General features: G+C 34.7%; 1 protein-coding gene across 1 annotated transcript; it reads left to right on the top strand.

The window, feature by feature from the left end:
* The first annotated feature begins 284 nt into the window (after nt 1-284).
* LOC138310550 (transcription factor Sp9-like) lies at nt 285-10,558 on the top strand. Its single transcript, XM_069251814.1, has 2 exons — nt 285-387; nt 9,051-10,558. Exons 1-2 carry the CDS (start codon nt 367-369, stop codon nt 10,266-10,268), a joined length of 1,239 nt encoding a protein of 412 aa, XP_069107915.1. The 5' UTR covers nt 285-366; the 3' UTR covers nt 10,269-10,558.
* The last annotated feature ends 907 nt before the right edge of the window (nt 10,559-11,465 follow it).

Here is an 11,465-nt window from a genome sequence, read left to right as displayed (position 1 = left end):
CTGCCAATTAAACAAATTTAGAGTCATTTTATACACTACTAAAGTCTAAGTTTTCATCTTTATGTAAACCTCTCTTCGCTAATGCACAAACTAACAGCCGGTTCGTATCAAACCAATCAACGATATAGAGACCAGTGGGCGTTGCCCCATCGCCTTTAGAAGTCAATCATAGCACGCAGCTTGAAGCGTGCCGGTGATAGGATGGTTATACTAATAACCGGGACAATAGTCGGGACGGTCGGAGGCGGATCCGGGGCGATTTTAATGTATACCTTTGCCGGGGTATGGGACACTCTCTCCGCGTGGTACACGACAGCGTAAGTGGAAAGGTGTTTACTCAACACTAGTACTCACTGCCGAAACAATATGGCAGCCTCCGTCATCGGGGTAAGTACCACTTTTTCATTTATCACAATCAAAAAATTAAAATATATACCACAGTGAAGTGACATAAAGTATATCTATATTGTAAGGCTACATTTCATGCAGGATGCAAATCCATCGTACTCTGACGGAAATTTCATGACTTTTCAGTTATTTGTTTTTTTGCTAAAAGATTTGTCGATTTATTAACTGGCGATGCATTTTTTAAATAACATTAAAAATAAAATTCATTATCTACAGTTCTGTTACACTATCATTTCACCAATCTGTAAGCAAATCCACTACATTTTGTTTTGAGTAAACTAGTGTAATTACGTGCTCAAGTTTGTAAACAAAATTTGACACCTTACTATGCTACTATTTCGCGTTTTTAAAGTTGATAAATAGCATGTGTATTTTCAATGTAAATTCAAAGTTAGCAGTAAAGCGAATACATTAATCCAAACTCGTCGCACCATGCGGACGATCCCATACTGCGCTAAGCTACATAAGGTAAACAAACTTGTAATATCTCATAAATAAATAACGAACTCTCACCCGAGAGGTTTTAGGCATAGCCTCTCCAGAGAAAAAAGTATAGAGGAGGAATTAATGACGTTTGTTTTAATGTAATCATATTACACCCAGGTCCGTAGATCTACAGGACTGGAGTTTTGACAGAAAACACTCCACATTTCAACCTCTACTTAGGCGTTTAACACTCTCGACTTTTCAAGTTGTACTTGGACAGTTCTTCAGTGTGACTAAGAGACTGAAGTAGAAAGCTTCTCTTAGAGATTTTATATTATCATTGACTCGGAACGGTATCATACTTAAGGTAGGGTCTTAGTGAGGAATAAACAAATCTTATAATAGTTAAAACGACAATCCAGCTAGTATCTTCTTCATCAGACATTTCATATGCTAAAGATAAAACCGTTTGTTTGATTGACTGCATATATATAATTTATTGATTCGTAAATTGATAGTACTCATTTTGGGTTGATACAAAAAAAGCTAATAAATATTTGCAGCGTTACATAAAAGTTGTAAGTATTGGTTTTGTCCTTTATAGGCATTTCAAACCGCAAATGTAAGTAACAAAGGCACCGGGGTTGTTTATCATTCGGCCACACAATTTATATCTGACTTAAATGTTTATTTACCCAACACACTTTCATATTTAATTACTAGGAGTAAGAAAACGTCAACTTGTGTATCATTTTTGTGAAGTATCTTGATTATCAAAGTTTTTATTTACCCAACAAACTTTCATATTTAATAGTTACTAGATGTAAGAAAATGTTAACTTATATTATTTTTGTAAAGTATTTGCTGATTGTCAAAGTTTTAAATCACAGAAATGTTTCAATGAATTCACATTACATTAGTATCATTAAGAAGTCAGAACATGTTAAATATATTGAAGAACTTTACGTGCTGGTTAACAAAATGAGTTCGCTTAGGTATTTACACATGATATCTTATCCAAAATATCTTACAAGTGAGGACGCTTTATTAGGAAAACATGAAGGTTAAAATTTGAAATTTGCACGAGAATTCAGAGATCAATCCTGAGAATCATTACAACCAGATATTCGTAAACCAGACATCTTCGACATTGTGAATCAAACACCCAAGCAAAGTCACACACGTGTTTCATACATGTTTGAATATTTTAGGAAATATTCGTTTGGGATCCGAGATGGAAGGCAGTCTACATAGAAAGTATTTGTAAATTATTTTTGGCGTTCTTAAATCAAAGTCCCCGGAATATTTCCTCTGGTTTGAAGTAGAGTTCAAACGAAATAGAGCCACACAATATTACACCTGCTCGAGTCCTGCGGGTCTCTGAACACCAAACATTAAACAAATTACAACGAAACAGCTTTATTTGTGGCATGTAGTTTTCATCTTAAGCAAAATCCCTTAATGTAAATAGCTTCTTGGTCGCCTTTTAGCAATTCTGTTTGATGCAGGAATTTACAATTCTATTTCAAATTTCATCCCTATTTCATAAAGGTTTCGTTCATAGGTATATATATATATTATCCACAACAACTTCCCATTTTTATTTTGATATCATGATCGTATACACATTCTTTTAAATATTCATGAAAGTAAGATGAATTATTACATCACCTGGTCTAGTTTCTAAAAATAGCAGTTTTAAGATACAACGACAACTTTTAAAGAAGAAAACTAACGTTGTAAAAAAGAAAAGTTTTCATGAACAAATAATTCTTATATAAATATCCCCTTGTTAATCTTAAAAAATCATGATTGATCACGTAGATACAATATCCCCGCCAAACGTCATTGTGATGAATATACCCGAAGTAAACAAAAACGTAACACCATCATGTCCCTATATGCAATGTACCATTCAAACATTTTAATGACCACGATGACTAACTTGGTCAGCGTCAACTCAGGTTTTTTTTTCGCTCCGCACCTAAACTTACTCACCTGTGTGAGTGCCGTGATCAGGGTGGTGAACTCTATACCCCTGTAGTGTACCTTAGTCCCGTCTATCCCCTGGAATGATCTACAATTACGCCCCTGAGGTTACTGGGGAGAGTTACCCTAATTAGGACGCCCATTGTTGGAAGGCGATAGTGTGGTTGACCCGGGTTCTCCGTTTTCCTTTGTAGTACAAACCAAAATGCCCTATTTAGTCAAAATCAATTTTCTAAGCAGCTCAAAGTTTAGAAGTTGTATATTTTTTTTCTTTTAAATTGTCAGTCAAGTTTGATCCCTGAAGAGTTTAATCCTTTGATGTCCTTTGTTGTTTTGAAGTCTAAGTTGTTGTAGAAAAGATATGGGTGAATCGGATCTGTTTATCCTTAGTACCACACACCCTGTCCCATTCAACAGTAGGCTCTATAAATGAAATCTGATTTATCATTAAGAGAAACAGTTTTACACAGGGATAAAATCAAATGCATCTAGGTCACATTAAAAATATTTATATAATTATAACTTATAAATAATATATAATTTATCTTTCTGAATATTTAAAGGAGTTGACGATTTCATAGTGTATCTTTCGAGGCTGATTTTTTTCTTCAATATTTTTTATCTATTGATTTGATTATCAAATAATTCTGAATATCAATATTAATGTAATAATTAAAAAACACGAAGAATTAAAAAAAAAATAACAACAAAAAAACAAAAACAAGCCAAACAACCCGCATCCCCCAACAAAAAAATCAGTACAAAACAAAGTGATTTCAATCTGATAAGCAATGCAGATCATGATGTACTTTCTACTGTACAGATCCATCGGTCCACGGTCCACTTCTTTTCTGAAATATGTGAAGTTCTTCTCTAAAGTTCATTGTAAATTGAGGCATTTCGTTGGAATGTTAACACGTCCGAAACAAAATAAGACTACTAAATAATGGCAAGATGTTAGAATTTGGATAATAAAATAGAAACTGTTTTATAGTGCAACAGAACAGAAAAATCTTCTGAGTTATGGCCGATGAGTAAGCAGCGTAATATAAGAATCTGTAAATTAACCTATTTTCTTTCTTCTTTAAAACAGTTTTTATTTCTGGCGTGTGAAGTTCATCATTCGAGATGTATCCTACACAAATACAAATATTCATTTAATTTAGATTTCTAAAGAAACGCGTCACGAGGGGAAAGATTTCTGCAAAGACATGAATCATGTATACAGTTTTACATTGGTATCTTGGTGGGCCAGACACAATACTAAAGCATATCAAATGTACGCGCACCTGTTCAACGTAGCTGTGAGTTACGAGGTAGCTTCTTTCAGGTAAATCGTGAACAGATTCGTCAGGATGACAGCTGTGTTACCCTAAAGAAGTCTTAAGGTATTCTACTGGTAACCATACATGTCTCTATATAATTGATAAGGTATACAAATGTCCAGGAACTTTATAATGGTCTAGGAGAAATTTTCCCAATTTTGATTACGTTTTATTAAGTCTTTGAAACTAAATAACCCTCCCCGATGTAAACCAAAATTTAAAATTTGTTAGTATAGTTATTTTCATCTAAATTTTCCTAGATTTTTAAAATAGTATTTTTTTTCCTTTTACACTCAGCGGTGGAGAATATGACTGCGGCAAGCAAAAATCATTTCCCTATTTCTTTTTAAATTTCTAATGGAATTATTCGTTCTTAGCAACTGTCCAAAAGGAATGTTAGGAAGTGAAATATTTTTACTTTTAAGCAAATCGATAATTATCGTAATTTTGTCAACATCTGCATTTTTTACTTGATTTATCACTTACCAAATTGATATTTATATAATAAGATATTACTCTCCTTGCTAATCCCGCATATAGTGATCTCAAAAACATAATATTGAAATCGAATTAAAAAATGATTTTGTTATCAACTTAAACAAAATGTACTCAGCACCATTTCTTAATATTTACATTTAGGGGAGCGTACGACGTAAAGAGAAGTTGGTTTTATGGAATAATGTGGAATACTAAAGTTTTACCATTAAGTCATTTAGGAAGGATTAAGGCATAATGTATTTATATATCATAGACACAAATAGAGATAAATAGCAACATGCGTATACTTACTTAAAATATAGCGTAAATATCAAACGTGATTATTATCAAACGTCTAAAATATATCATTAATCATTATAATCAGACACTAAGTAATTCAACAATATCCCACCATCTAATTAAAGTAATTTGTCTATTTAAGTACTGAAAGATGAGCTCAGATTGTAAGATCGGTATGGACACTTTGGTATATCCAATTTGTCAGAAATTGACCCGGCTATCACCAACAAACCTGCTTTCGGCTTTACACCGATATCATCTATAAGACCACCTGTATTGATGTTTGTATACAATTAAATTACACCTGTCTGTATATAATTAACTCTCGTCTGCTCATGTTTGTATGTATCGATATGCTACCACTAGATCGATAAGAACACATCCCGCGGGCGTGCAAACGGTCGCCATTGTTGTTTATCTCAAACTCACGCCTATCGCGATACTTCATTTTCTGCTGAATTACACTTCCGCCTGTGGCGCATGCTACCCACGTGTGGTGACCAGCTTTTTCTGACCCGGAGGAAATGTTTAAGTAGATTACAGTTTTATCAACAAAGTGATGATAAATCACATGCAAATTTAGTTTTTTGGGTCGGTAATATGGTTACACCTAAATTCAACTAGGACACACCCATTCTCTGGGTTTATACCTACAAAGGGGTTTCTTGTAATTGCATGCATTCATAAACATGAAATGGAGACATACTTTCACTTTTACATTATGGAATAGAAAATTAAGATTTATTTATTTACGTTTATTTAGTAGAAGCAGAAAAATGTCCCTCATGAAGAACAGACCACTATCAGAAATAAATCTGTCAACCGAAGTAAACTATGTTATCTTCAAAAGAGGAGCCGATAAGAAAACATATGCAACTTGACATAGAATGTAACACTGAGGTTTGCACTTAATCGCCTTTACGAAAGCTTACTAATTTATGTGTAGGAAACAGTTGAAACCGTATTCGTTAACCTTATGGCCTTAACAGATATCGCTCATAAATCATTAACATTTTTGGGAATCATCTTTCTTAACACTCTGCATCTTCTTTCTGTAGATTTTTACTACATTCATAACTAAAACGGACGTAATTAATGACACTGTGGACCATTTTTGCTTTTCCGGAATGATCGTATCATTGACTATCCGTTGGTTCTGGGCTTTATCATTGCCCCAAGTCGCTGTGACCGATTACGGTTTTTGGGCTATCACTCGTTATTAAACCTGACAGTGACTGTAAAAATGGATGATGTTGAACGTGCTGAGATGTCAAAGGTCAAATACAACCGATATAATTTAATTCCTAATCAGACCTCGACGAAAATTGTCGTGATAAGAACTCTCTTGTTCTGGAGTTAAATTCTGATACTCGTAAGGATCACATTTCGCGCGCTAAGTGCCCGATTGCACCCGGCGCTGATAAGCTGTCAAGATCTTTTTAATGGTAGTTATCGTTCAAGACGCTTAAGTCGACAACGTCTTGAGACATTATATAAAAGAAAAACAGGTGATTATAAATTAATACTAGTCATGATGTGCAGTAATTTGTAATACATAATACCCAAGGGAAATAGTTTTAATGTCTAGATGTCCGGATAATTATTGGAATGAAAGTAAAATGGTGGAATTTATATAAAAAATATGTTTATGTCAAAATAAAAAGGAAATGACTTTGGTGAATTGTGCTTAATACTCTTGCTATTGAAAGTAATAAAAATATTTAAAGTCAAATATAATATCTATGATACACTATTTGGTGTTTAGCATAAAATGGCATTCGCACGGTAGCGCAATAATTGCAACAATTTTTTCCTTATAAATAGTCATTATTATTTTGTAAATATTCGATAAATAATTTGATAACCTATATAAATATAAGTTATAAATTTTACATTAAAAATTTCGTTTTTAAAATTATTATAAACATAAACGAATATCATGTAATAAATAATTTGATAGAAATTTATCTTGAAATAAATGTTTCAAAACTTTAAATAATGTTTATATTTTCAGTGTATCAATCAGGAATATCTAATAACATGTGCAATCTTATTTGGGTTGAAAATAAAATCATTCCTTTAGTAGAACCAAATGAAATGCATTTTAGATAAACTTTTCAATAAGTCATTTAGACACGACATCAACATTAAAATATAAAATTACGAAAACATTTGATGAAAGATGTTGCGTTTTATATCTGGTGTATAAAAGTTAAAGTGTTAAACAACCCAGTTCCAGTGTCAACAAATCCGCCAGTACGCCAGCAATATGGTTTCCTAATCGCGGCCCACCATTTGTCAATGAAATATCAAATATGTTTCTCTAATTCATATGAAATTGAATTATCATGTAAAAGTCCTCGCGGATTAAGGTGTTAGAATGAAAAGATCTTTCTTTGAAAAACCGATAAATTTTCTCTTTACCGCTGTCATTGTAAATACTTGCAGCGCCATGTTTCACAGTTCGTGAGCAACAAAAGAGGTCCTTTCTGTACCGACGAGGGCCTTGTATAGGGTTCTCAGGTACAATATACTCCAAAAGAGTTGGAAAAATGTTCAGGGACAGAAATATATTGAGTTTTGTTCATCGCCGGACAATAAAACTCCACGACAGGTCTGTACGGTAGACCGTACTTGCTTATACGTTTTCTTCAGCACAGCAAGGTGCCTGATCTAACTCAGCAAAGGTGAAAGGTCAAGCCTTATATAGACCGCAATTGCGACTGTAGGGATACTTTTTCATTGATAGACGCTAAGAGGTTTTCTCGTTGACTTGTAGAAATTTTGTTTTCTGTTGAGAAGAGGATGAAAGGGGTGTCATCCAAATTGAAAACTCTTTCTCAACATTTCTTTAACACCCGTCTAGGATAGAGTAATTATCTTTTGATGTAGGGGAGAATCCGATTAAGCTCGTCCCAATCTTGTTTCATACTGCAGTGACGACTATTTCACACAAATACACAGGTCAACACTCCAACCATTGAGAAATCGTGTGTAATTTACATGAGTATACAATAGTATCCTTCTCGATACCCGTCCTGATGAATCCAGATACTGTTAGGGGGTCCCGCTGACTCGTGAACTGCTATGTTGGTTAATGTTGGTTTATGTCGGGTTTATAATCGCTGATATCCACATCATCTGTGGTCAATTATCTAATGGTGAGCATGGTGGTATTTATTGGCTTCGTCATTTCTGAAAGTATTTATTTCTGTAACATCGATGAAAGTTATATCCACGTTCTGTGGGTAGAACAATTCACGTTTTCATAATTTGAGGATCTTTTCTATAAGTTAAAACATAAAAAATGTGTCTTTTGAACATGTTATAAAAATACGCTTACTAAAATAGTTGTCATGATTCAGTGTAATCTTATTGTTTTTATATGCTCTAAAAAGTAAAATAAATCTTTATTTATTTCCCATCCATTCTCTACCTCTGCTATAAACTCCAATCTTCACATTTTTTTTACAGTTTTATATGTAATGTTATTTTTGGTAGAACCTTATGTAAACTTATACTCGGATTTTTTTGTTTAACAGTTTGGTGCTCTCTAAGTTATAGATTCAGGCGTAGTGACTATATTTAGGAACCTGTTCAAGGTAGTTCGTGTTACTGAATAATTAAATTTAGGGCCAGTTTAAGGAAAAAGAAGTGATCTGTTTATATTCTGCAATTAATAACATAAAAAGGTGTACTCAAGGTCATGAGATCGTCGAGAAGCGTAACATATTCAAATTGAACGCATCAAAACAAAACTCTATAAAAGGGAGGTGAGAGGGCGTACTTTGAGTGTTAGGGGCGTGTACTTCGGTGTTAGGGGGCGTGGTCGGAACACCTTAAAAGGCGTGATGTAATTAAGATTGAATATTTGTTCTATGGAATCGATTTATCCACGACCGGCACTGTCAATGAATAGAAAGTATTCTTAATAAATAAGGTTTCAATTAATTGGTATACAATGATCTACCATTTAACCATGAATGTCATTACTTCTATACATATCTTTTTGCAATATTGATTAAATCAAGTTTAATTGAATTGAATTGAAATAAATCAAGTTGAACATGATGAAAAATATCTTTGTCTGAAAACCAATTCTATGATTATCTCCTCTTGTTGCAGGATTCACACCATATAGGTGGCGCCCCATTAGCTATGCTGGCCGCACAGTGCAGTAAACTGACCGATAGATGTCCTTCGCCTCTCGCGGAGTCTTACATCGCTAAGGGTTTCCATCCATGGAAACGACAACTCACTGCCGTCACAGCTCCGGACGCTGTCGCCCTCTCATCTCAACGTCTGTCTGGACTTAACGGGTCAGTGTCATTTCCGTCCACCGGTCTGCCTTACGGACGGACTGGTGGGATGGTGTCCTACCCCACTACGTCATCAGCAGACTGGCTTCATCCTTCACAGTACAATAACGAAGCCCCTTCTCCAACGTACCCATCAAAGGTACATCATTCAGACTGTATGAGTGCATCCGTACTAGGGAATGTGTACTCACGTTTACCTCATGTTAACAGTCACGCGGCCTACGAGTCTTGGTCGCTGAATATGAACATTACACATACCAGTCTTAAAGGTGAAAACCCTCAAAGTTCTAACCCAGCTTCGTCTTGGTGGGATGTGCATCCGTCGCCTAGCAACTGGTACTCGGATTATTCCGGAGCCTCGTCTTCACTCCCGCCACAGATTTCATCCGGATATAATTCACCGGAATATCCTCTCTCTCATGGTCTGCCGTCTCCCTCTGGATCATATATAGGAGGGAATCAGCAGCTCTTACAGGACACATATAAATCTATGTTAACAAGTCAAACTGATATTAGTGCCTCGTCCGCAAACCCATTTCTTTCTCGTCCGGTGTTATCGAATGTGCCTCAAACGAAATCTCAAAGACGCTTAAGCGGCAGGGCAACATGTGATTGTCCTAACTGTCAAGAGGCTGAAAGACTAGGACCAGCTGGTGCACATTTAAGGAAGAAAAACATTCACACGTGTCATATACCCGGATGTGGAAAGGTGTACGGGAAAACGTCGCATTTGAAAGCACATTTGCGATGGCATACAGGCGAAAGACCATTTGTATGTAATTGGTTGTTCTGTGGAAAACGATTCACGCGATCAGACGAACTTCAACGTCATTTGCGCACGCATACAGGGGAGAAAAGATTCGCCTGTCCCATCTGTAACAAACGGTTCATGCGCAGTGACCATTTAAGCAAACACACTAAAACACATAGTTGTACGGACACGAAAAAAGATGGGAACGATTCCGGAAGTGACAAAGTGAACTCTCCTGTCGAAAGTAAGTCACGTGGTTGTTCTGAAGGCTGATCATGGACACATAACTTGTTATCTCTAGGTTTATGTATGCAGGACGATATTATATACTTCTAAAGATGACCCATGATATGTTATTACGCATAACTGCTGTAATCGAACGCGCTATATATGACGGTGGCTGCAGTTGTTTTTGGTAGCAGATTTTTTATTTGTATATGTGTATGTAAGTCTATGAGAGAATATGATGAATTTTTAATATGAACATTTTGGTGCACTTGTGTTTGCATGAAAGTAATGTATTTTGCAAAGAGTATTATTCTAATAAATGAAATGTAATTTTATTTTTCGTTTTAAAATTTTGTGTTTTGTGGATGGCTATCGCAATTCAGAAAGACAGAATTCGGTGAGAAATCTAATCACTGAAAACGTCATCATTATCAAAATATAAGATTAATATATAATCCAATATGTAGAAATTCCAACTAATTGGTTTGGAAAACTTAACATACAATATTGATAGGACACTCGCAATAAAATTGATTACCCTCAGTGCCTGAACATAAAGTCTCTTGAGGAAATATGGAATCATTTGATTTTATGATTTTTTTGATATTAGATTGTGATTTTCAAATCATTTCTTTAACTTTGAAATATGAAATGAAATATTTTATATGTTAGTATGAAAGACGTCTGAAAAATCCTTATCAGGAATAATAAAACTTGTAAATTAAAATGACAAGGATGCTTACATCTACACACTTACCGTTTTATAATTCTATTTGCGTAAATTTTGCCAAAGTAATTTTACTCCTTAAAACACGTTTGACGGCCTGCTTCAGTGAGCAAGCCCTATAAAAAGAGCAAGCGTTTATTACAAGAAGACACAACACGAACATATACCGCAGCCTCCCCAAAAATACAGATATTCACACACACACAACACAATGCATACATGCGAGATCTTCCTTAAATGGTCCTGACTCCGATTTCTCAAAACGAAAGTGCAGACTTAAGTCAACTTATCTACTCTTGTAACGTATCAGAAATAAAATGACTAAATTTAGTTTTTGTTTGTTTCGAGAAATCGGGGCATGGTTGTTAATAGGACGTTAAGTGTAATACGTCAATGAACATTTAAAGTTTATAGGTGAATTTCACAATAGATTGCATCATTTTAAAAAAACATATTTCTGTTATATTTTTATTTGAAGATAACTCACTAAAAATATTCATACTATTGCAAATCTA

Source organism: Argopecten irradians, chromosome 16 (assembly GCF_041381155.1).
Source record: "Argopecten irradians isolate NY chromosome 16, Ai_NY, whole genome shotgun sequence".
In the NCBI taxonomy this organism is placed as follows: Eukaryota; Metazoa; Mollusca; class Bivalvia; order Pectinida; family Pectinidae; genus Argopecten; species Argopecten irradians.
This window is presented reverse-complemented; position numbering and strand designations above follow the sequence as displayed.

What these genes read in the sequence shown, in the direction of transcription:
- LOC138310550 (XM_069251814.1), top strand. Translation starts at nt 367, where the DNA reads ATGGCAGCCTCCGTCATCGGG. An exon ending in TGGCAGCCTCCGTCATCGGG is followed by an intron (nt 388 to 9,050) that starts GTAAGTACCACT and finishes CTCTTGTTGCAG; the next exon opens with GATTCACACCATATAGGTGG.